We start from the raw sequence: 26,760 nt of genomic DNA, 5'->3' as shown, positions 1-26,760 counted from the left end.
ATGCGATCAAGAAGCCGCCACTGCAGGTCTCCTCAAACACCTGTATGGAATCTGGCAGATTTCCATGGCGCTGGACCCACTGAGACTTCAGATCCCACTGCACAGCCCGATATGCCACTTGGCATGAACAATGAGGCTAATAGTCTATGAGGACTCGGAGCCAACCTCACGGAGATCCAGGACAGAGACTGAAACATGTGGCTCATAGCCGAATGTAGAGGAATCTGCTCCTGAGGGAAAGCACGGTAAAGCACCGTATTTTGTAGGTCTCAGATGAAAGGGAGCCTCTGCAACGGAGTCAGGTGTTACTTTGGCACGTCGCTCGCGAACCCAATGATGTAAGGAGGTCAGCAATCATTTGGAGGTGGTTCATGAGTGGCTGTGGTGAGCCTATCTTCAAAATCCAGTCATCGAGGTGGGAGAAGACTGGTACACTCGATCTCCAACCCACGTCATCATCTTCAGGAAAATCTGAGAGGCACTAGTGAGGCCAAAAGTGAGCACAGCTAATTCAAAATGCTTGAAGCCCACCTTGAACTGCAAGTGGTGCCTGTGGGCCTGCAGGATGAGAACATGGAAATAGGCGATTCAGGGCATAAAGAATGTGAGCATCATGAATTGGCCCTTTTTGCAGAAAGCAATTGAGAGGTCAGAGATCTAAAATAGGACAAGGCTTCCACCATTTTATGGCACGGGGAAAATAATGGGAGCAACACCCAGTTACGATCTCTAGGGCTAGGACTCTCTCTATGGCTCCTTTCGCAAAAAGAGCCAGAACTTCCTGAGGCAAAATGGAGAAATGCTACTCCAAAAGCTGCTTCGGTGTAGGCAGAAGAGGTGGTTGGACAGAAAGAAACAGCAGAGCATGGCCTGCTGGACTATCTGCAGGACCAAGCTGCTGGGTGTTATGGCCTTCCACCTGTCCAGAAAATGAGTGAATCTGGCTCCTGTTGGGTGGTCGTATGCCGCTAAGGGAAAACCAAAGTAGCTTGAAGGCTGCTGACGGAGGGGCTGGGGATTTGAATGTTTGCTGACCATGAGGACTCTAGCAATGCCTCTAGGGGGGCACAACTGTTGGGGCTAATGCCTTGCAGGTGCTCAGAAACCAAGGGAGCGTGCAGTGGCTCTATTTGTTTTAGAGCGCTCAAGGTCAGACTCTGCCTTCTCACCAAATAAGTGAGACCTGTCAAAAGGCACATTGATGAGCGACGCTTGAACATCAACCAAAAAGCCCATCGATGAGCGGCTCCGGAGCAGCACACTAGTAACGACTGCGCTGCCTAAACAGTCCATCATGTCCAAGCCTAACTGCATGACATATTTGGCCACGTCCTGACCATCCGGAATGGTCTGCGCAAGTTAAGACAAAATTCCTCTGGGACTGATGGCAAGATTACTGCGATCTTGTTCCATAATGCATGAGAGTATCAATCCAGCAAACAAGTGGCATCGACAGACCAAAGGACGAGGCTAGCTAATGAAAACATCCTCTTTTCGAATGAGCCAATTCTTTTCACCCCTTTGTCTGGGGCTTCGTGGGGTAAGTAAAACGATTAACCCCACTAATAGATGTCTGAACTGCAGGGTCTCGGTAGCATGATGCTGCATCAGGGAGACATGGTCACCTGGAGCCGGTATGTGGCAACGTGCCAACTGTCTGTTCACAGGTGGGCAGGAGCAGGGTTCAGCTAGGTACCCGTGAGGGTGTCAGTCAGGGCTTTATTGAACAGCAGCAAAGGTTCCAATGAGGTGTGCTGGGTTGTAAGACTGCAGTGAGGACACTGTGTTTCTCATCAACAGATGGTAATTGCAAGTCCAGGACTTCCGCCACTTGACTGATAACTGGAGAATGGGGACGACTCCTGCATTGAAGGGCCAGGTGGAGAACCCAGCCACGTATAAAGGGGAGTCCCCAATTCACTGGCCTCTTGTAGAAGCAAATAAAGATTGACAACATATTGGGGAGGGGGGTGCGAGGGGGAAATTCAACTCCATCATCACCAAAAGCTGGTTGACTTTGGTCAGAGTCAAATCTGAAAAGTCCTTGGAGCGCTGGAGGGTAGGTCCTAGGCAAAGCCCAGTTTTATCAGTGTCAAAATGTACTGGGGCTGAGAGCATTGAACTGTTCCAGGGAGGTGACTTCGGGGATATTTGGTTCACAGTCGGCCAGGATAATAGTATTGGTGCCCTCCTCTGGTGTTATAAAGTCATGGCCGGCGTTCATGTGCAGGAATCGGTGTGGGTTGTGGTGCAAGACATGGAGTCCGCTCTGGAGTCGGAACTGAACCGAAACGGGTTCAGGAAGAATAGACGGCGCTGATGTTGGTCCCGCTGGTGGTAACCCAAACTGGAGGCCTTCGTGGACCCATGTGGTCCAACTACAACAGAGGCAGTGGGAGGGTGCCATAGATTCATAGCATGGCTTGCGCAAATGCCTCAAACTATTATGGTGTTGTCAGCGGCTCCAAACATTCGGGGTGCATCGGGATCAGCTTCTGAATTGGCTACTCGATGGGGGACAGGAAAGAGAGGCACCTTGACATCCTCGCACCTTCTCAGAAAGAGAATGGCGATGCTGGGACTAGTCACAAGAGCGTCCAGGTAACAGGAACGTATCCATGCCCTTGACTGCGAGCAGGACTTAAGCAACTTCCTGCAGTGTTCGCTTCCAGATTGCCTTATGGTGCATAAGTGCATACTCCTCACACAACTTGGATTTGTGGCCCGAAACTAAACACTGGAGACACACCTTGTGCTTGTGACAGTCCCTACGAGGTTTAAACCCTGTAGTTTTAGGAGGGGGCATGTGCCTTGCGCACTGAAGAAATATTTTGTGAGGAAAAAACTCAACAACTGACAAGAAAATCTTACAAACTATCTCCACAGCCAGCTGTACAGGAAAGAAAAAAAATGAAGTCAGTATGCTTGGGCGGTGCATATATGCGGCTCCAGCTGTCAGTTGCGGGGCAGAGAGGAGTCTATGCGGAGCCGCAAAAACTACCTACCACCGTGCAGTGGTGATGCTCAAAGATCTTTCAGATCCAGTTTGGCGCCAGGAGATATTCTAAAGGTGATAAGTCTGTGGTTAGAAATATCCATCAGAAATCTTTAGCAGTAAATTATGTACACTTATTGCAGGTACCACATGCCAAGCATACCATGAATTAGTAAATACATTTTTGTCACTTAGGCACTAATTTGTGAGTAGCATTGCTAAAAAACCAAAAACAAGCAATAAGGATTTTTTGTGACTGTTTGTAGCCCTGTGTCAATTATGAGTTGAGTCTAACTTCTGCTTACTCGTGTTTTTTTTGCAAATTGTTTTTGAGTTTTCATTTTTAACCAAATATAAGATCATGATAAAACTGACTAGAAGCTGAAATGTAGAAACAAGCACAAACACAATGTGTGTCTATTAATTCTGATTTTGTTGTCATATGGTACCTGGAGAATTTCTGCAAGCACATTTAGACATGGGGACGTCTTAGCTTCCAAAGTGTTTTACTGCCCTGAGTTGCATCGAGGGCTGGAGAAACCTACTTTGAATACAGAGAATGGGCCAGACACCTCTCCATTAACACATCTACAGTTTTTGGGGAAAGGTACACAAAGGGCATGATGTCACTAGTTCACAAGATACACATTATTCATACGTGTTCCAGGCATGATGAACGCATGGGATCCTAATTATGGGGCCCAAACTGACCTTTTCTGGGGAGAGCCAGTAGGCAGGTTCCTCACAAAGGTACAGGTAAAAATAGATGTGCCCCTTCACTAGAATCTCTCTCTGCTAACACAGTTAATCATGGCATTGTCTGGGTTGTGAGAGTGGTCATCGCTTCCGCTTAGAGGAAGGGTACACTTTGGGCACTCCCTGGTATCACAGCACAGCTCTGGAGTTCCGGCATAACTGCAGTACTCATTGGAGAAGAACACAGACTGAGCCAAAAGGCACACCAGAGTAGCCTTGAAGAGAACTTGCATCTCACCAGGAGCTCTACATCATTCTTGCCTCCCCACCCCCAAGACTCTGGACAGGATGGTGCATGAATCCACTGAAGGCCCACCCACATACAACATGTCAGATGTCTTATCAAATACTGAAGGCAATAGTTGGTTAATGGTTTTTAAGCCCTGGTCTTCTCCAGTGGTTCATCCTTAGATTTTCCATATCAATGTGTGCCATCTATAGACATTTAACTGCTTTGGTTTAATCCTTAAATTGGAACCTAAAGGCCACAAGCTACAAAGAAGTCATCTGGAATTAAGAGCTACTTACAGCATGTTAAAACTACAAACCTGTGGCAGAAACAATGCTCTACTATAGTATAATTGTTATGATCATTAGGGTGCTCATTAAGTAGCTGGGAACAACACTAGTGTCTGAAATCCACCTGTGCTTGTGACTTAGAAGAAGATGCCTGTGTGGAGAAGCAAGTTATCAGCCAGGCCCAGCTGCCTAAAGTTCAGTGGAGGACACTTCGAGGAGATGGGCCACCAATGAAACCACATATAGCCTTGACGCTCAGCAAGATGCATCCGACCAGAAACCTGAGAGAGCTGCAGGAAATCTTACAGGACCGTGGAAGTGGCGAGCCTGTCCTGAGCCCAACCTGCGTGCACCAACACAACTTCGGGGTCGCCTTACTTCTCATACAAGCTGAAGAGGAGCATGTGTTTTGGGGCTGGATTCCCTTGGCCCGAATTGGTCATCCTGTTTATCGCATCTTACAGGACTTACAGTCCCAGAGGTATTGTGCCTGGACTTAAAGGTACACGGACCCCAACACTACATCAAGTTCACTATTGCCACTGCTACACCACCACACTGTTGGTATAAGTGCAAGAGGATCTCTCAGTGGCCTTTCCAGATAACCACAAGTCATTTAATGAGAATCCAGTCCCTAGACGTAAGGGACCCAGAGGGGCCTTTAATCTGGGTGCCCACATTCCTCATTTAGCAGTGAGTCCACCCGCATCTAACCTTTGAGCACTTGAAACCCTAATTACTCCCTTCCAGTGACTGGGAGCAGAGCATCAGGGCCAGGCTACCAGAAGCCCAGAATCTTTCAGACCTATCCTTGAACTTAGATGAGACAAGGAACTACGGCAGATGACTTATCAAATTTAAATTTAACGCATGACATTTCTAACCTCACCCTTGGCCTACTGACTGATGAGCCATAATCTAAAGGGGATGATGAACAGAGTGTTGAACATTGCAAGCACTCACCCCCAGTCAACTGATCTGGGTTTAATCCATCATCATTCTTTAGCTCACTCCGCCAACTCAGTTCAGACATGGCCATATGCAAATCAGTCCGACCCTAAGTTTGCAGGGTATGCCCAGACGTGGGTCCCTTGCTCGCTTTGCCACTGGATTCAAGCAAGCCTGGCTGATGACGGCTAATTAGCCAGAAACCGGTCCCAGGATGCTTGTTTCCGGTCCAGAGGAGCCATGGCTTGGCAGTTCGGGCTGGACTGTTCCCATGAGGCACAAAGTCAGACTGATTTGCATATGGCCATGTCTGAACTGAGGTGGCGGAGTGAGCTAAAGAATGATGATGGATTAAACCCAGATCAGTTGACTGGGGGTGAGTGCTTGCAATGTTCAACACTCGGTCCATCACCCCCTTTGGTTTTGCTTTGTTCGCCCTAAGTTGGCAGGGTATGCCCAGACGTGGGTCCCTTGCTCGCTTTGCCATTGGATTCAAGCTATCCTGGCTGAGGACGGCTGATGAGCCAGAAACCGGTCCCAGGATGCTTGTTTCCGGTCCAGGGAAGACATGGCTTGGCAGTTCGGGCTGGACTGTTCCCATGAGGCACAGGGTCAGACTGATTTGCATATGGCCATGTCTGATCTGGGGTGGCGGAGTGAGCTAAAGAATGATGATGGATTAAACCCAGGTGAGTTGACTGGGGGTGAGTTCTTGCAATGTTCAACACTCCGTCCATCATCCCCTTTGGTTTTGCGGTGAGCAATAAACAACAGCAAATCCGAAAGTCAACCAAGAACACCGAACCTTACACAAATACAGTAAGACTGCTCATATGTTTCCAGGTTATAACAAGAGTGTTAACGCTATAAAGGTATTTGGATTCATATATGTGGGTCCCAGATGGTACTAACAACTTCAGTGGTTTTGGTGTACATTTTAACCTCACCTATTCTGTATTACTTACCTGTAAACAAAAATCTATTCTTCTGAGACAAGCTAGATCAGATATTCAGGTTTATTCAGCGCCATTTATTGTTATTCCTAATGTATCTTGGTTTCTAACTCCTGTTTCAACATTGAGGAAGGGTTGACCGTTAAATGTCATTATCCTTGAAGAACCAAGTTTCCTAAAGCGAGGTGGCACACCAGTTGTAAGCAAAATGTTACTGACCCTGTAAGCATCTGTTCGAGGGCACGTAGTACAGTAAACTCACATTCTGTGTATACATTTGGCCTCTAGGGTTGGGCCCAGATATGTGCAAGTTGTTTTTCTTAGAAGAAGTTTTTCGAGTCACGAGGCAGTGTGACAGTCCTCGATTCCATTGTTCCCGCACGGTGGGTGAATATGGAATGCGAAGCAAAGTAAAGTTTAGAGAGACGTCCATGCAGTAGAGGAAAATAAGATTGTAAAGGAGATTACAAGCAGCCACAGCGTCCGTGGAGGAGGGTGGGCACATGTGAATCTACAGCACTACATGCCACAAACAGATGCTTATAGGGTAAGTAACATTTTTCGTTCGAGGCATGTGGGGCTGTAGATACATATGCTGTGCATAGACTGTAAAGCAGTCCTCACAAGAAGTGGAGACTAGTCTGTGGATGTTGTAGTACATTAAAAGGTGTACAACGTAGTGCTTGACCAATATTAACTTGGTAGCGACCTAGTACATCCGCACAGTAATGTTTTGTGAAAGTGTGAGGTGTGGACCAAGCAGCTGCTTTACATGTCAGTTATTGGGATGTTCCCCAAGATGGCCATAGAGGCTCCTTTCTTCCGAGTGGAGTGGGCCCTAGGAAGAGTGGGCAAAGTCCTCTTAGCTTTAATATAGCATGTCTGGATGCACTTGACAATTCCTCTAGGAAGGCCTGACTTGGATACAGCCATCCCTTTGTGGGGTTTGGAGAAAGCGACAAAGAGCTGCTGTGTCTTTCTAAATGCTTTAGTTCTATCAATGTAGTTCAGGGGGGCTCACTTTATGTCCAAAGTATGGAGAGTCCGTTCTGCAACAGAATCAGGCTGTCGCAAAAACACAGACGTTTAATAGATTGGTTAAGGTGGAATGGAGATACCACCTTAGGGATTAATTTAGAATTGGTATGAAGGACAACCCTATCCCTATGTAGTTGGAAGAAAGGTTCTTCCAAGTTTAATGCCTGCAGCTCACTGGCACGCCTGAGTGAAGTGATAGCAACAAGGAATGCCACCTTCCAAGAGAGGAATTGAAGGGGACAGAAGTAGAGGGGCTCAAATGGAGGGACCCGGAGCCTTGAAAGTACAATGTTGAGATTTCATGTTGGGGCTGGAGGAACCCATGGAGGTATTGGGCTTTTGAGACCCTCCATGAAAGCTTTAATGACTGAAACCTGAAGAGAGGTGTGCTGTCTATTCTGAAGGCAGCCCCAGCAGCAAAGTCTAGACGTACGGTGGTGAAGGCTAGACCAGAAACTTGCAGATGTAATAGGTAACTAACAATGTCCCGCACTGAGGCTTCATGAGGATCAATGTGTTTTGAGTGACAGTAGCACACAAATCTCTTCCGCTTTGCCGCATAGCAGGCCCGGGTGGTAGGTCTGCCCGCTTCCTCAAGAAGGTTCACGCATTACAAAGAAAGGTTGAGGTATCCGAATTCTATTACTTAGGAGCCAGATTGCAAGGTTGAAAGTCCCAGGATCTGGGTGCCTGATTTCTCCAAGGTTCTGTGTGAGAAGGTCTGGCCTGTTGGGGAGCCTCTCGTTTGGCATCAGCGAGAGTTCAAGCAGAGTTGTGAACCATAGCTGGCGAGCCCCTCTGGTCGCCACCAGGATGAGCATGAGGGATGTCTGCCAAAGCCTCCACACCACAAACAGAAGGAGGAGGAGAGGGGGAAAAGCGTAGGCCAATATTTCTGACCAGCTCTTCCATAGTGCCTTGCCCATGGACTGTGTGTGTGTGTGCGAACCTGGAGGCGAATTTTGAGCATTTGGTGTTTTCTGCAGCTGCGAACAGGTCTACTGCTATAAAGCCCCAGCTGCAGAAGTAGTGGAGGAGGACTCGATGGTGGAGTTTCACTTGTAGACCTGTTGCAGCATCCTGCTGAGGAGGTCCGCAAAGTCGTTGTCCATCCCTGGAAGGTACTCTGCTAGCAAATTAATGTTGTGAGGGAGACCCCATCACCAAATGCTTTGGGATAGCTGCCAGGGTTGTGGTGAGGGTGTGCCCCACTGTTTCTGAAGGTAATACAGGGCTGTCATATTGCCCATGCAGACAAGGAGAACTTTTCCTATCAGTTGAGGTAGGAAAGCCTTCAGCACTAGATAGATGACCAGATGTTCCAAGTAACTGATATGGAGATGCTGTTGTGCGGGCTCCCATCGGCCTTGAACAGTTAGATCCTGTAGATGGGCCAAACCCTACTGTAAGGGAGGCGTCCATTGTGACGGTCCTCAGCGGAACAGGGTTGAGGAAAGGTTGCCCCAGCAACAGGTTGTTGGTGTTCCACCACTACAGTGAGTGGCAAGTGCAGCGGTCAATCTGCACTAGATTGTCCCAATGACCCTCTACTTCAGACCACTGTTGCGCTAGGCATTCTTGCAATGGACACATGTGTAACCTAGTATGGGGTGCTATGGCAATACAGGAGGCAATCCTGCCTAGGAGGCGCATGACTGTTCTGACTGTGAATTGTTGATGTGACTGGAGAAGAGGGAGCAGTGCTTAAAAAGACTAAAGCCGAGCAGGGTTTGGAAATGCCAAGCCTACTTCCATCCTGAGAATGGCCCCAAGTAGTGTTGGATCAGGAGTGGCTGGAGGTGGGATTTTGTGGCACTGATGGTAAACCCTAACCTGTGAAGCAGATCTACTGAGACTTTTGCATGCTTGCGACATAGCTGGTGGGTGGCACTTTTGATCAGTCAGTCGTCCAGGTAAGAGAAGAATTGAATGTCCTGCCTGCGGAGGTATGCGACCACCCTGCGAGGCACTTGGTAAATACCTGAGAGGCGCAGTAATAACCCCGAAGGGGTACTTTGAATTGATAGTGTTTTCCACTGACCATAAACCTGAGCTATTGGCAACGTGTCCGATATATTGGTACGTGGAAACAGGCATCCTACAGGTCGAGAGCGGTCATGAAATCACCCTGCTGGAGAAGCGGAATAACATCCTGGAGGGTGACCATATAAAAGTATGCAGATAGGATGTATTCATTTTGCGGTCTTTAGTCAAGAAAAGGTCTGTGGGACCTTTTCTTTTTGGGTATTAAAAAGTACAGGGAGTACACTTCCGTACACTGCTGATGGTAGGGGAGGGGTTCTATAGTCCCTTCGATAAGGAGTACTTGGACCTCTTCTTTGAGAAGTTGGAGGTGTTCTGGAGAGTCCGTGTTTGCGAGTTGGACTGGTGGGAGGCGTGGTAGTGAGCTCTAGACAATAACCATGTTAAATAACATCCAATACCCACTGATCTGAGGTGATGGACTGCCATGTGGGAAAAAGCCTTGAAGGTGCCCAGTGTTGTATAGTCAGGGGGTAGGAAGGGGTTTGGTGGGGGTTGCACTTCTTTGGGGGAGCTACAGTTCCCTCTGTCTTTAGAATGATTGCCCCTGTAGGAGCATCTAAAGTACTCTTGGAGAGGATCGCTGTCCCTGGGTGTGCTGGTAAGACATAGAAGCTTCGGGGGAAGTGGTCTTCAAGCCTCCACGGTAGGAGGTGTTGCGAAAGGTGACATGAGGAGCAGGAGTCTGGAGAGCTCCCATCGCTTTCGATGTCTCTGTGTCCTTTATAATTGTTTCTAACATTTGGTCAACTTGCGAGCCAAAAAGGTGCTGCCCATCAAAGGGCATGCTCTGCAGATGCTGCCGAACTTCCAGTTTGTCTACGTAACAAAAAGCTAGAATTAACTCCCCTGGCAGCAATGTCTGCAGCATCTACGGCACAGCAAATGGAAGTGTTCGATATCTGCTTGTCCTCAGAGACTACCTCATGTCCCCTATTCCCGTGTTCCCCTGGGTGGTACTGGAGGAGCTCCTCCATTTCACCCCAGTGGGCCCGGGAATAACGTGAGAGTAGGCGGATGCAATTGGCAATGCGCCAATGGTTGGCGGGTTGTGTGGCTATGCTTTTGTCTGCAGCATCTATGCGCTTGCTCTCCTCTCCTGGATTGGGGCATGCCCACGGGCCTTGGAGTTGGCCTGTTTATGAGCTGCAGTGACAACTAGGAGTCAGGCGTGCGTTGGCCACGAATATAAATCGGGTCCGTATAGGAAGCTTTATATTCCTCATCTACTTTGAATGTTATGACCCTGGCTTGGACGGGGTCCTTAAAAATGTAAGGCGTGTGGCGTAGCATGCCTTTAAGCATGGGAAGGTACTGAGTTGAGCGGTGAGTGGAGGAGAGTGTTTCAAAGAAGAAGTCCTCCTCTAAGGACTGTATGAATGTCCACCTTCTGGAATAGGGCCGCTTTACCCATCAGCTCCCGATAAGGTGCAGAATCGTCCGGAGGAGAGGGAGGGGAATAACACCTCTTCATGGAACGAAGCATGGTGACCTGCTCGACGTGGCCCATCCCCTGTCCGACCGACCATAGATGAGGACTTCTGTGTTGTCAGTGTTGAGATTGAGACCGCTGTCCTTCATCCAGTCGGCGACGTACATCATACATCTGTGGAAGTTAGCTCTGGTTGTGGCGGGGTCTTCTGACAGCGAGATGATGAGCTGGGTGTCTTCGGTGTAGGAGATGATGTTGAGTCCGGGTGATCTGACTATGCTGGCCAGAGGGGTTATGTAAGTGTTGAAGAGGGTGGGGCTGAGGGACGATACTTGGGGGACGCCGCATCTGATTCTCTTGGGTTCCAAGGCGAACGGTGGGAGACTGATTCTCTGGGTTCTTCTGGTGAGGTAGGAGGCGATCCATTTGAGGGCGTCTTCCTGGATTCTGATGTGGTGGAGTCTGTTGATCAGAATGTGATAGGAGACAGTGTCGAAAGGAACTGAGAGATCCAGGAGCATGAAGGCTGTTTTGAAGCGATCCCGGAGGGACCTGATGTCATCGGTGGCTGCAATCAGAGCTATCTCGGTGCTGTGGCTGGCTCGGAATCCGGATTGAGAGTGATCCAGAAGGTTGTTGCGTTCTACATGTTCGGTTAATAGCTGGTTGATTGCCTTCTCGAGAATCTTCACTGGGAATGGGAGCAGGGAGATGGGCCGGTAGTTCCTAGGTTCTGCTGGTTTGGCGGATGGTTTCTTCAAGAGGGGCCTCACTTCAGCGTTTTTCCAGTCCTCAGGGAAGGAGGTAGAGGTGATGGAGGTGTTCTTGAACTCATCGTCAATCGTCTTGCTCCCAAGGTTGAAGACGTGGTAGGGACAGGGGTGTGTGGCTGCACCTGAGTGCACGGAGTTCATGATGGAGATTGTGGCTTGAGTTGTGAGAGGGCCCCAGTGGGTGATCGGGTATTCTGGGTTTGTTTTCGAGGGTGTAAGCAGGCTGATGCTGTCAGCAGCGGTGGGCTGGGCTTGAAGTTTTTGTAGATGAAAACTGTTGTTGTGGAAGAAGCCTGCCAGGGTGTCACACACTTCTTGGGGGGGGGGGGGGGGGACGCTGTTCTCTGCAGCGTTGGAGAACTCCTTCACAATGGCTTAGAGCTCCTTGCTGCGTTTAGTGCTGGATTCTATGCGGTCTGCTCGGGCGCTCTTCTTTGTTTCTTTCATGCGGCAGTGATGCTGGTTGAGGGCTGTCTTGAAGGTGGTGAGGTCTCCTGTGTCTTTGCTAATGAGCCACTTTTTCTCTAGTTTCCAGCAGTTGCGTTTGGTGTATTTCAACTTCATGGTGACTGACTCGCTTTTCTAGCCGGTCCTTTTGATTTGGATTTCTTAGCGTGGGCGACTGTCGCCGCATTTAGTGATCCTCTGGGAGAAGTTCTTTGCAGCGTATTCTGCGTTAGATATTGTGTCTTGAAGGTGTGAGTTGAGAGCCTTGTTCCATTGGTCTTCTGACACCTTTTTCAGTTTCTGCACGTGGAGCTGGGGGGCATGATGCCAGTGTCGGTAGGTCCTGAGATGGTGAAGTGGACGCTTTAATGGTTGATCCAAGTGAGCTGGGAGACGTGGTTGTACTTAACTCTGCCGCTGGACGTGAAAATCGGGTCGAGTGTGTGCCGTCCGATGTGGGTGTGGTCGGTTACAAGTTGCTGCTCGTGCTTTCAAGGAGGTTGGTTGTGTTAGTGTCACTGGGGTCGTCGAGGTGGAAGTTAAGATCTCCTAGGAAGATGTAGTGCTCGGAGTCGATGGCAATCAGGGCGATGAGTTCAGGGATGGCGTTGCAGAAGCTGGGGCATGGTCCTGGTGGTCTGTAGGCGAAGGTGCCTCTGATGGCGCTATTTCCGTCTGTGTGGAGTTGGAAGTTGAGATGCTCCATTATCAGAGTTCATTTATCTGAGGAGGTCGTGCAGCGGATGGTGTCCTTGTAGATGATGGCAATTCCACCTCTCTGTTTGTTGGTTCAGTTCTGCTGTGTTATCTTGTAGCCTTCGGGGTGGCTATGGCGATGTCTTGTTCGGAGGCGGGGTCTAGCCAGGTTTCTATGAGGAAGGTGACATTCGGGGTAAGGGATGAGATCGTGTCTCAGATCTCCGTGTTGTGTTTGCCGAGCAATCATGCGTTGAGTAGGATGCACTGGAGTTCTAATGTTTAGGTCTCAGCCGGCGAGATGGATGCACTTGTGTTTGCGGTGTATCTGACGTTGTTGGTTGCTCTGGTGTTGTAGGAGAAGAGGCAGCAGAGACAGGTGAAAGGTCCTACCCTTGTTCGTGGAGATGCAATGCAGCAGTTGTTGTTGTGGCATCTGTGGTCCAGGGCTCGGAGCTCTGTGGTGGAATATCTGTGGGTGACAGAGGGCCAGGGTTCCTGGAGTTGGGTGTGGTCCAGGCGCTGACGGGTGCAGACAAGACTAGCCTTAAGTGCTTCTGCTGTGTGCATCCGCTGAGCGGTCGCTCTGTGACCTCCATTAAGTAGGTCCTGGGAGGTTGAAGGATGTGGGCAGGGCCGGCCTGGGAGGGGGAAAAAAGAGAAATCGCCGAGGGGGAGCAGGGAGCAAAAAAAATGAAATTTCGACGGGCTAGCAATACATAACTAAACTGAGGCAGTAATCACAGGCAGCAAGGAAAATGGACATGAGGATCTGCTCAGCAACGGGATGGAAGGTTTCAGGGTCAGTGAGCACAGTTCATAGGACAAAGACACCTTTAGACTAACAGATACTCACAGAAGACTGCATCAACGTAAAGATCTGAGTTGAGGCAGGAAGTGTCTTAGAAGGTGTAGCAGTAACTCAAGAAATGTTTCACCATTCTTATGGTAGGAACAACACTGACACAGCCTCTTAGCCTGTCATTATCTAATCATCAGTCTGAACATCTCCTTCAACTTGGAGACTCTTCAGTTTGGAAGCGGTCGGCACCGTGGTCAGGTGGAAGTCAGTAGGCAAACTCATTGTGCACATCAGAGCTTGTCATCTTTCTTGAGGCATCACTTCAAACCTTAAATCGGGATCTGTTCTACCCAGCTTTAAATAAAAAAAAAACTTGAATGACTAGACTTTAACAAATATTAAATATAATTTCTACCTGTATTCACTGTGGGCTTAAAAATAAATCTATCATGAGACAGAATTCAACTGCTGATTGAAAAACAAATTCTAGGCTATTTTCAGAACTGGCTCTGTGAAGGCCGATGAAAACAGTCGCCAATGACATTGATACGAAGAGGAGTTTGGGGGGTTCCTGGTGACACCGTCATGCTAGAGGGAGAGGGATGCAAGCAGGTGAAACCTTTTATGCTGCAAAAAGTGAATTTGTTATAGACTTCCGAGAGCTCACCAACCCTCTAAAGATGCAATACTTTCAATCCTGCAGTTAGCAACACATGATGAATCCTTCTGATGCAGCACTTTCACTCTCTCATTTACTGTCACTTCCACAAAGGTATTGCAAGCTGCACTTACCTTCCAACTCCTTCAAACTCTGCTCTGATTGCGCAGGTTCATGCTCTTCCTAGAAGAGCAAAAACAAAAACGCTGTCAGTGTTTACGTTTTTGAAGAAAACACGCTGCATTTTGAATCCGATGCCATGTTTGGAGCTTAGTGTATTCTCCCACATAATAAACGTCCCTAAAGAGTGATCCCCTCGAGAAGTAAGATAAGGGACTGATCAGTCCGTGGACTGTCGTCTGATGTCACTCTATCTACTCAAAGGTAGATCCTGTAGATAAAGAAAACTGACTCATGGACATAGATGCTGTGCTCCACGTCTACTTTCATAGAGGCCAAAGAACGCCAGGGGTGAAGACTAGTGTATCTTTTCCACTTGGATGGACGTCCCACAGAGAGGTTAAGGACTGACTGGGGATAGAGTACAACAAAAACCGGGAAAGTGACGTCCTTTTTCCGTAAAGTTCAATAAGTACACAGTAGGGCGGACTCGGTGTCCCTTGCATGACAATTAGGGGTGTTCCAAGAAAGGGGACCCTGGACGTGAGCCTGTGGATAATGACTGGGAGGAGACCTCTGGCTTACTCTTGTATTCAAGGCCAATACATCCTGGCTACAATAATTACTACTAAGAGAATGAGATTGTCAGAGAGAACCAGGCCTCAGGAGCAGATCCATTACCTGATTATTTTCCGAAGTGCTCAACTCCGGTGGACACCCATCTGCCTGCGTCTCTGCATCTCCCATACTATGGCCGTCCAGCTTCATGTCACTAAGAACATCGCTAAGCGATGCCCTATGTCCGTTTGACTTTCCCTCCACCTGCTTTCGAGCAGCCATTTCTTTCTCGCACCGTTCCTGCAGTGCTATGAACATAGGAGACAAACAGGAGACAAAACAGTGAACTCCTTATTCCAAAGGAAACACCCTCACTGATAAAATGCATCCAGCGCAGAATCAAAAGAGTATGGGCACCATCAACAGGCGTGCTCACGTGGTCCGGCACACAGCAAACAACATGTATCTGGATAGAATCTACCACACGTTCATATTCTTCTGTAAGACCCAGCTCTTCAAGGAGCACACAACATCCAACTCTTGGAGGAGTCTAGCAAGAGTGATGATAGACCTCTCTGGGATGAAGTGTCCAAGAAAGGTTATGCTTTCTTCCAAGATGCAATGAATACATGAATTTCACTCTCGAACAAGCCAGGTCAGGGTAATCTTTTGCATTGCTAGGAGCAGATACGTTATTTACTTGTAACTATTATTCACTGGCATAGGCACCGTTCACAAATACTCAGGATTGGTTCAACACACCGCTGATGTCTGTGAGTACCCTACAGCAAAAAAAAACAAGTTACTTACCTGTATCATTGCTTTTGCAACCTAAACCTATCATAGATTTCAAATCCCCTCATGGGGTGGTTGGGTTCAGAATGGCGCGCACAGCACCCCACACCTTGGGTACAACAACTAGAAAGTATTTACCCTGACGCAGTATGAAGTGTTTGGTCATGAGTGATATATTAGGACCATCAATAGAAAAAATCTTGTTTGCTACCCTTCCTCTTCAAGGAGGAGGGAAGAGGATTGTCAGGGAAGCTGTACTAGCTTCAAGCTGCAAAATCAATGATAAAGGAAATTCGCTTCTGCGGCATGAAATTTCCATAGATTAATCTGCAGCGCACCTGCAGCAAGGCAGTATTCACTCACTTATCGACGTGGCTGTTAGGTTCGAGCAGGTGACACATTTCTTAGAATTGTCTGCCTTACTGCCATTTCTCAACTCACTTGAATATCTATGTCTACAGAACAATCATGTAGCTGCCATACATATATCTTCCAGTGAAATGCTTCCAAAATTAGCCAGCACTATTATTGAGTGAATAAAAGTGGACTAGCATATAGCATATTAATAAAGATGCACTGGACCTTGGGGTCAAAACCAAAACACATGCAGTTATGCACGCAATCTTAAAACCAAGCCTGTGGAGAGCTATACATGTACAAGTAGCAGTGTGAGATTCTTTAAACACCATCTTTTCCTCTTGCACAATAACGTCAGCCACCTTCTTGTGCTTGTTAGGTAGGCGATATATATAGTCCTAATGTTGGTGGCCATATCCACTCAGGAGAGCTGTTAAATTAGTAATGGATCATGCAATGACCAGCTTAGGCTCGACATTCCTCTGCACAGCATCTATCCTCTTATTATCTTTACCAGGCAATGTTACTGGGTACTTTAGGGTTAAATGATCTCTTCCCAGCCGTTGTAAGAATCACCAACTCTGGTTCCACATGTATTAAATTCTGTAGGGCAAGTTTTTCTTTAAGCTGTATGAGAGGTCTCAGCAGTTCAGCAAAGTTATCTTTGCCCCTCTGCAGCACCTCAGGCAACATAGTCAAGAAGGAAAATGCTACTTATCAGTATGCATCTGTTCTTGGCATGTAGAGCTGCAGAGTTGTACACTGTGCATAGACTGCCATCTGGTGTTGGGCTCGGATGCTTGCACCTTGTTGTTGTCTTGGAAGAAGTCTTTTGTAGTCACAAGATAGGTGACTCCTCCCTTGGACAATAGTGAGCATGAGCATGGGCATCGACTCCATCCTCAGATTGTTTTTCACCATGATGGGAAATGATGGAGTTAGTAAGAAATAAAGAGATGTCCATGTGAATGTATCTACTTAAGAAAATACTGGAACAGATACAGGTTCCGGGGAGGCAGGTGGACGTGTACAACACTGCAGCTCTACATGCCAAGAACAGATGCATACTGGTAAGTAGCATTTTCCGTTCGAGGCATATGAGCTGCAGATTATACACTGTGCATAGTCTGTACAGCAGTGTCTCCCCTAGCGGTGGTCACCTGTATCCGTTGCAGTGGTTTGAAAAAGTGTCTTAAGAACAGCCTGGCCTACAGAAGCTTGTTGCTTAGCCTGTACGTCAACACAATAGTGTTTGGTGAAGGTGTGTGGTGTAGATCATGTCGCTGCTTTTACAGAGGTCATCTAAGGGAATGTTCCCTAAGAATGCCATGGAAGCCCCTAGTTTGCGTGTTGAGTGCGCCCTAGGGGGAATTATTAATGTGTGTTTAGCCTTTTGGTAGCATATTTGAATGCATTTGACTATCCACCTAGCGATCCCAGCTTTGGAGATGAGGTTACCTTTATGAGGTGGTGAGAAGGCTACAAACAGTTGTTTGGTCTTTCTAAAGGGCTTAGTCCTGTCAATGTAATAAAGTAGGGCTCTTCTGACGTCCAGTGTGTGAAGAGCTCTCTCTGCAACAGAGTCTGGGTTTTGAAAAAACACTGGTAGCTCCACTGATTGGTTAAGGTGAAAAGCAGAGATTACTTTGGGAAAGAATTTTGGATTTGTTCTAAGAACCACCTTGTTACAATGTATTTGTAAGAAAGGTTCTTGTATGGTTAAAGCCTGGATCTCACTTACCCTCCTGAGAGAGGTAATTGCGACAAGGAAAGCTACTTCCCATGTGAGGAACTGCAGTTCACATTTGTGTAGAGGTTCAAATGGGGGACCCATGAGCCTGGTAAGAACAATGTTTAAATTCCACACTGGAGAGGGTGGCATTCTGGGGGGAATTATCCTTTTAAGGCCCCCCATAAAGGCTTTAATTGGAGGTACTCTAAATAGTGACAAGTGTTGTCTGTTTTGCAAATAAGCGGAAAGTGCTGCTAGATGTTAAATGGTAGCGGCAGTTGCAGTCGATAACCTTTCAAGTATTGCCCGGCGGTAATCGCCTCTTATACCATTCGAAAATTAACCAACAAAGAGGCAGGCGCCGGAGACTGGAAGGCAGGAAACAAAGTTTTATTCCGTCGGAGTAGAACACATCAGATCAGACAGCAAGGTATCGTCACGAGGTGCCTTGCCCACATCGCTGAGGCCTGGCCTCTTATACACAGGTTTATTGCTTTATTACAGGTTTATCATACATGGCACATTCTTGAGATCGCTTTGATACATGAAAGAACATCCTCAGAATCCCCGGCTCAGATCCGCTCCCACACATAGCTACAGTAGAAGTTCCCACCCCACCCACAGTAGGAGATGGCTATCACACAGCTGGACATTCCGCCAATTCCCGGGGGTGTGTGCGACTGGTCGGGTCTCAGGGGGTGGGGGGCCTTGATCTACCGTAATCCCTTTGATGTGGGGTGTTTCCCTTACAGTAGGGGCAATAAACTGCATCCGCAGGGCTAGGTGATGGCCTGGGATCGGTTCGAACAATCGGGCGCAGAGGAAGGGGGTTATCAAAGGGATGTATGACTATGTATGGGATGAAAGAAGGTGTCGGTCAGGCGTGGGATGTGGTTCCATGGCAGGGTCGCGCAGAAGGAGAGGTTTTATGGCCCATGTATGAGAGAGCGGGGGTGGCCAGCGCGCGGGGGGATGTTCGCAGCGCCTGAGGGACGCGCTGGTGATCGGCAATGAGCAGGGAGAGAGGCCATGGTGCCTAAAAATGGCTGCTGTGTGTTTTTGCGTGCGGTGCTGGGGAAGAGGCAAGATGGCGCAGATAATGTTCAGTTATGAATTAAATTTCGACAGTCCTCCCTTTTAACATATCTCGCCAGCTTGTTAGTTCGGATCTATCCCCATAATATTACGTACTTCTACCTCATACAGAGCTTTCATACGTTCGGCTTCAGAGTCCAGAGTCTTAGGGCAGATACAGTTTGCAAAAAGTGAACACAGAGGTGGCAAGCACTGAATCCCCAGACAGCACCCACACAGTATCACAATTGGTATCATGATAAATGTAAACAACCTCCACCCCCAACTTTTAATAGTGTCCCAAAACCAACTCCCAAGCGACCATCCTTCTTGCTCCTGATGAACCTCTGCGGAAAGTCTGTGGAGGTGTTCGATCGCCTTGTAGACTGAGGGTGAGTTATCCGGTACGTAGGTACAACAGCTGGACCCAATGATGCGGCATGCTCCTCCACGATCAGCCAGAACCACATCTAGAACGAGGCGGTTCTGAAGAGCCACCAGGCGGACGGCCTGAAGCTCAGCGGTGTTGTTGGTGAGGATGCCGGCTGTAATGTTCATTGTGGTTTCGACTGCCTGGGTTAGGTGCCGGATGGCACGGCTGTTTGCCATTGGACCCCACAGTGGAACAAGTCCTTTTACTGCATCCATGAACTGTGCTCCAGTGGAGTCGGCTTGTACAATGTCCTTTGCACGTTTCTGCCGGTGATGGTTTGCTGGAGCCACATATGTTGGAGGAAGGATAAAAGCGATGTAGCAGGTGCCTCCCCAACTTTTCGGAAGCCAGGTGTAGGCCTTAGTACCACAGACGAAGTACATGTTTGGGGAGGTAACAAAGGAGGGTGGGTCAGCTGAGTCCAATGTTCGGGTGATGAGACAGGAACTGTGGCCTACCGGCTGTGTTCCTAGGCCTTCGAGGCACACCAGACCTGTGATGTTGACGACGGATAGGGCCACTGTTAGGGTGGCGGCCGTTCGTTTCCGGAGGTAAGAGAAGGTGGGTCTGGCTGGGTTGTTGAACACCTGCATTTCAACTCGTTCCTTGGCAGGGATGTCCATATGGAAAGAGGTTTTTGATCACAGAGGACAGAAGGGAGCAGAAGTTTTTCCAGTCTTGTTCAGCCAGAACCCATGGTAGAAGTGTGATACAGTTTTGCCGGAAGTGGCATTGTCCTTATAGCTTTCTTGCAGGAGGATTAGCCACGCGAGGCAGGAGCCATGGACAGAGAAAGGTGAAGGGATGAAAGGGATAGAATGTCCAGTGGCATGTGGTAGCAATCCACAGATCCAGCAGTTAGTGGCATTGGCGGCAAGGTTGTGTTGGTGGAGCAGTTGCACAAAAGAGTTATTCCAGAACTCCTTACGTCCTTCTCGGAGTTGGGGTGAAAGTGAAATCAGATGGTGTTCTTTCATGGTGGTGGGTTGGGCAGTGGTCAGCAATGTCTTATGAGCGGGTGCGTTTTCTTCCAGGATCCAGAAAGTGACCATGAGAAGGAGGCAAAGGAGAAGGGTAACAAAAAGTGCAATGGTCTTTGAACTGTGCATTTTGTCGGTCTTTGGATTTTCGTAGTGGATCTTCGGACGTCCGGTTGCTTCCATCATCTTCATGTCGGGTGCTTCCATCACCTTCAACGGACTCGGTAGCGGGCAGAACCACAGACTTTGTTTAGTTTCTCTCCTGGAGGCCTTTGAGGTGACTAGGCAACCGCTCTGAGATTTCAACTTAGTTCGTGGTCTGCTTAGCCGAAGTTCCCTCCTTTCGTCGTAGGTTATACCCTTCTTTGGATGGCACAGTGGGATCGGGATATTCAGTCAATTCAAGTGTCTCTGTATTCGGGCAGCAGCTCAGGGATGGTCGGTCTTTGCCCAGAAGTTCCTCTTGGGCGGTGATGTTGTCGGTGGTCGTCAGGGTCGATGATACCTTCTTGCAGTGGTGTGCATGCAGCCAATTACGTTTCCCCTCCACTCGAAGAGCTGTTCGGGTGGTGATCAGGACTTGCAGGGGGCCCGTCCACCGGGGCTCCAGACTCTTGGTGCGCTGGAAGTTGCGCACTAGGACATAATCTCTGGGTTAGATATCGTGTCCGGGGCCCCTGGAAGCATCGGTAATGGCTTGCAGCACCTGCTGATGGATAACAGACAACGTTTTAGTTAGGTTGTACAGATAGTCAGACATGAGGACGTCCGGGACGTCGTGAATGGATGTTGGTTTTGGTGCGGTCCAAAGGTTCATGGGCCGCCCGAAGACGACCTCGTAGGGGGTTAAATGGTGTTTGGTGGGGGTGGAACGCATTGATAGCAATGCTAGCGGGAGAGCGTCTGGCCATTTCAGTCCTGTGGTGGCAACTATTTTGGCTATTTTGAGCTTCAATGTGGCATTATGTCGCTCAACCAAGCCTGCAGATTGGGGATGGAAGACCGCATGGAATGAATATGCTACTTACCAGTATGCATCTGTTCTTGGCATGTAGGGCTGCTGACATTCATATCTGTGCATAGATCGCCACCTAGTGTTGGGTCGGGATGTTTGCACGTTGTTGTCCTGGAAGAGTCTTCGAAGTATCCTGAGATAGGTGACTCCTCCCCTGGACCACAGTGCGCATGGGCATCCTCTCCATCCTCAGATTGTTTTTCGCAATTGTGGCAGTGATGGAGTAGATACAGAAAGTGATGACCATGCTTACAGTAATTCTGAGAGCTGCAGCTGCTACAGGCGCCGGGGAGGAGGGTGGGCGATATGAATGTCAGCAGCCCTACATGCCAAGAACAGATGCATACTGGTAAGTAGCATATTCAGTTCGAGGCATGTGGGCTGCTGAATTCATATCTGTGCATAGAATATATAGCAGTACCCTCTATTAGCGGCGGCTACCAGTGCCAGCTGCAGCGGTCTGAAAAAGAGTTTTGAGAACAGCCTGTCCAACAGCTGCCTGCTGTTTTGATTGCACATCTACACAATAGTGTTTGGTAAATGTATGTGTAGTGGACCAGGTGGCTGCTCTACATATATCATGCAAAGGAATGTTTCCCAGGAAATCCATGGAGGCCCCTAACTTACGTGTTGAGTGGGCTCGTGGGGGAATCGTTAATGTGCGTTTAGCTTTTTGATAGCAAATTTGAATACATTTAACGATCCATCTGGCTATACCTGCTTTGGAGATGGCGTTACCTTTGTGGTGTGGGGCAAAGGCAACGAAAAGTTGTTTTGTTTTCCTAAAGACTTTAGTCCTGTCTGTATAGTACATGAGGGCTCTCTTTACATCCAGTGTATGGAGTGCTCTTTCTGCGACAGTTTGTGGGTTTTGAAAGAAAACAGGCAGTTCAATAGTTTGATTCATGTGGAACTGCGATATCACCTTGGGCATGAATTTGGGGTTGGTACGTAGTACGACCCTGTTGGCGTGAACCTGTATGAATGGCCCTTGAACGGTTAGTGCCTGGAGTTCACTAACTCTCCTCAAAGAAGTGATTGCTACTAGGAAAGCTACTTTCCAGGTGAGGAATTGAATCTCGCATGAGTGTAGAGGTTCAAAGGGTGGACCCATCAGGCGTGTGAGGACCAAGTTGAGGTTCCACATTGGAGCTGGTGGGTGTCTTGGAGGAATTACTCGTTTGAGTCCTTCCAAGAATGCTTTGATGGCAGGCACTCTGAATAAAGAGAGGTGCTGCCTGTTCTGGAGATAGGCTGATATTGCGGTCAAATGGACACGTATTGAGGTGCATGCCAGATTGCATCGGTATAGGTGTAAGAGGTAACAAATTATGTTTTGGATGGATGCGTCTAGCGGGTTAATGTCATTGTTATTGCAATAAATGACGAACCTTTTCCATTTGGCTGCATAGCAAGCTCTGGTAGTGGGTCTTCTAGCTTCCTTAATGATGTCCATACAGTCAGGTGGCAGGTTTAGGTAGCCAAACTCTAGGACTTCAGGAGCCAGATTGCCAGGTTCAGCTGTTGCGGATCTGGGTGCTGAATCTCTCCATGGTTCTGCGTCAAATGCGCGGGTTTGATCCGCAGCCTTTGATGCGGCACCACGGAAAGTTCGAGAAAGGTGGTGTACCATGGTTGGCGTGCCCATGTTGGAGCAACCAGGACGAGTGTTAGTGAGTGTTGTCTGAGTTTGCGTGCCACCAGCGGTATCAATGGTGCTGGGGGAAAAGCGTACGCAAATCTTCCGGACCAGTTCATCCATATCGCATTGCCCTGCGACTGCGGATGTGGGAACCTGGCGGCAAAGCTTTGGCATTTTGCGTTTTTGCTTGTGGCGAATAGGTCTATCTCTGGATGGCCCCACTGCTGGAAGTACGGTTGGAGTACTGATGGGTGTAACTCCCACTCGTGCATCTGGTGGCTGTGTCTGCTGAGCAGATCCGCCATCTGGTTGTCCTTGCCGGGGAGGTGTTCCGCCATGAGGAACATGTTCCTCTGAATGGCCCACTTCCACATGCTCTGAGCCAGATGAGACAACTGTGGAGAGTGTGTTCCTCCCTGCTTTTGTATGTAGTACATGGCAGTCATGTTGTCCGTCCGGATCAACACGACTTTGTTGCACAAGTGTACTTTGAATGCTTTCATTGCCAGGAAGATTGCCATCAGTTCTAGAAGGTTGATGTGCATCTTCTTTTGTTGTATCGTCCATAGTCCCTGCACTGTGTAATTGAGTACATGAGCTCCCCATCCCTGGAGAGACGCGTCCGCTGTCAGTATTATTTGTGGAACAGGCTCTTGGAACGGTTGGCCCTTGCAAAGGTTTTGTGGATTCCACCAATGCAGAGAGTTGTATGCCCGACCGCTCACCAACACTAGGTCTTTTAGTTGCCCGTGAGCCTGATTCCATTGACGTGCTAAGCACTCCTGATGCGGGCGCATATGTAGTCTCGCGTGTGGGACTATGAAAATGCAGGAGGCCATCATGCCTATCAGCTGCATGAACACTCGCGCGGGAAGGGAGTGTTGGGGTTTGAACTTGGAAATCAGCATTTGCATGCTGTTGATCCTCACTAAATTTGGCTGAGCTGTGGCTGCCAGAGTGTCTATGGTCGCACCTAGGTACTGTTGTACGTGTGCGGGTTGGAGATGTGATTTCGGGTAATTTAGTGAGAACCCCAGACTGTGAAGAAGGTGAATGGTGCGGGACATGTGGCTGGCACATTGCTGGGCTGACTTTGCCTGAACAAGCCAGTCGTCCAGGTAAGGGTAGACGTGAATGTGAGACATTCAGAGCACTAAGAAAGCACTTCGCGTTTCGTAAGTTTGTTTCACTTTTTTTGTTTCTACTTGTTACATTTAATGTCACCCTGCTTGCTACACTGGCACAGTTTGTCAATTCCCTTCGTTTTTACACTCAAACCGGCACCTTTTATCTGCACTGAATTTCTATTCTTCGCTGTTTTACGTTTTCATCAACCTCGTACTTTGTTCACGATCGCTATCACATTTCAGAGCATTTTTCTACAAGAGCACCCTTTATATTTCGTTTCTAAATCTGTACAGCTTCCGAGTGACAGTTTTACATCTTTGTGATTCACCGACGTACTGTCATTTTTTACGATGCATGTTCCTACCAACTTTATTAAGCTTCACGCATGTGAACACCTTTATCGTTTTTGTACAATGTGAGCTATTTTCGCTTTCAATGACTTCCTGACTCTAGTGTTTTGTTATTATTCATAGATATGTCCCCTGACGAAGGTCCGTCCGGGACCGAAATGCATTGGGCTAATTTCCGAAATGTTTAACGTTTGGATGTAAAACGGATGAATATTCATTTGATATGATTTACTAAACATCAATTGAAAGACCTGACTAAAGCTTCGCTGCATCTTATTTTCCTACAATTTATGAACATTTAATGACTTAACTTAACTTGATCAACCCCGGTTCACAGGGGTCTTGAGCTGTGCACAGGGGGACGTCTCCTAATTCTAGGATACGCTTCATTTGGTTCATACGTTTCAACACTCCGGATCAGAGAGTGATACCCCAGTAGCACGCCACAGCTTTACAAACTGCTACAATTTCAGTTGTGCGCTTATCCATATCCTCATTTGTATAATTTAGTGAGAACCCCAGACTGTGAAGAAGGTGAATGGTGCGGGACATGTGGCTGGCACATTGCTGGGCTGACTTTGCCTGAACAAGCCAGTCGTCCAGGTAAGGGTAGACGTGAATGTGTTGCCTCCGTAGATGTGCAGCCACAGTAGCCAGGCACTTTGTGAAAACTCTGGGTGCTGTTGTCACGCCGAAGGGAAGAACTTTGAATTGGTAGTGCTGCCCTTGAATAGTGAACCTGAGATATTTTCTGTGTGAGGGGTGAATGGGTATGTGGAAATACGCATCTTTGAGGTCTAGCGTGGCCAGGAAGTCTCCCTGTTTGAGCAGCGGGAGGACTTGTTGTAGGGTGAGCATGTGGAAATGCTCTGAGAGAATGTAGCGGTTGAGGGGTCTCAGGTCTAGTATAGGTCTGAGTGACCCGTCCTTTTTTGGTATTAAGAAGTACAGGGAGTACACTCCCGTACCTTGCTCGTGGACGGGTACGACCTCTATTGCGCCTTTTTTCAGCATACTTAGCACTTCCTGCTGTAATAGCGCTAAGTGCTCTGAGGACATAGGACGGTGTTTTGGCGGTATTGTGGGTGGAGTGGAGGTTAATTCTAGGCAGTAACCGTGTTTGATAATATCTTTGACCCACCTGTCCGTGGTGATGGAGTTCCACGTGGACAGGAACCTTTGTAGCCTTCCCCCGACAGGTGTTATGTGGTCGGGAGGAAGGGAGAGGGCGTCACTGTTTGTTCTTGGGGGAGGACCTGGTATTGCCGTATCCGCGTCCTCTGCCCTTTGTGCTGGAGCCACGATATCCACCCCGGGTGTTTTTATCGTAGGTACTTTGTGTGTTGCCTTTGTTGTAGGTTTGCTGTGACCCCTGTCCTCTACCTGCTCCTCTATTTCCGGGGCGACGAAAGGAGCCACTCCGAAAGGTCTGCGTTTGGAGAGCCCCCATGGACTTTGCAGTGTCTGTGTCCTTTTTTATTTTTTCTAGGGTGGTGTCAACCTCTGGTCCGAACAAGTAGTCGGGGTTGACCGGCTGATTGAGGATGTTATTTTGAACCTCAGGTTTGAATCCGGAGATTCGTAACCAGGCGTGTCGTCGTAACAGGACGCTGGTGTTTATTGCTCTGGCAGCTGTATCTGCGGCATCCAGTGCACACTTAATGGATGCGTTCGTGAGGAGTTGTCCCTCCCTGATGAGGATCTCTGCTCCCTCTTTGTATTGGTCAGGGAGATGTTGGAGTAGGGTTTCTAATGTGTCATAGTGTGCGCGATCGTAGCGAGCTAGGAGCGCCTGGGTATGGGCAATACGCCATATGTTAGCTGCCTGGGCTGCAACCCGCTTGCCGGAGGTCTCTAGCACCTTGGACTCCTTGTCCGGGGGAGGAGCTTCCCCAGTTGTCTGCGAGTGCGCCCGTTTGCGAGCATTAGCGACTAGGATGGAATCTAGAGGCAACTGGCCTTTAATGTACGTAGGGTCCCCAGGCGCCGACCTATATTTTTTGTCGATCCTGGGGTTTATTACTCTTGCCCTAGTGGGTTCTTTGAAAATGTCCTTTGCTGGTTTGAGTACACCTTTCAACATGGGTAGAGTTTTGATATTCCTTTCTGAGGATGCGAAAGTATCCATTAGAAAATCGTCCTCGATTGTGTCAGAGTGGAGTTGCACACCATGATTGGCCGCAGCACGTTCAATGAGGGCGTTGAATGCGGCAGTGTCCTCTGTGGGGGACGTTTTCGCGCCATATAGCTGCGTGTCCTGTGTATCCATAGGTGCGCCCGGGTCTACAGGGTCATTCCAAGCCTGGTCAGGGTCCTGTTGGCCTTCAGGGTCCATCTCTCTGGGGTAGGGGACATCGTCACCCATGTAGTCCTCCAAAGCGTCGGTTTCGGAGGGTGTCGGAGAGAAGGGCTGTGGATCTAGGTAAGAGGTATGGAGACGTTCGTAAAGAACTGGTTCCGAATCCGCTGGCAGCTTTTTCTTTAGCGGGATCCGGTAGGAGTCCAAAGCCTGCTCG

The 26,760-nt window shown here is 48.4% G+C and overlaps 1 protein-coding gene across 3 annotated transcripts in view; it reads right to left on the bottom strand.

Moving 5' to 3' along the window:
- The window catches only part of GRIPAP1 (GRIP1 associated protein 1), a 597,534-nt gene that overhangs the window by 430,054 nt on the left and 140,720 nt on the right, over window positions 1–26,760 (bottom strand). For all 3 annotated transcript variants that reach the window (XM_085629701.1, XM_085629702.1, XM_085629704.1), the window contains 2 exons: window positions 14,862–15,046; window positions 14,195–14,243 (listed from right to left, as the gene is read on the bottom strand). In XM_085629701.1, coding sequence (XP_085485827.1) covers window positions 14,195–14,243; window positions 14,862–15,046 — 234 coding nt within the window. The remainder of the gene's footprint in view (window positions 1–14,194; window positions 14,244–14,861; window positions 15,047–26,760) is intronic.

The sequence above is a fragment of the Triturus cristatus genome, chromosome 10 (assembly GCF_964204655.1).
Source record: "Triturus cristatus chromosome 10, aTriCri1.1, whole genome shotgun sequence".
NCBI classification, from domain to species: Eukaryota; Metazoa; Chordata; class Amphibia; order Caudata; family Salamandridae; genus Triturus; species Triturus cristatus.
Note: the sequence above shows the minus strand (reverse complement) of the source record. Positions and strands in the feature narration are given on the sequence as shown.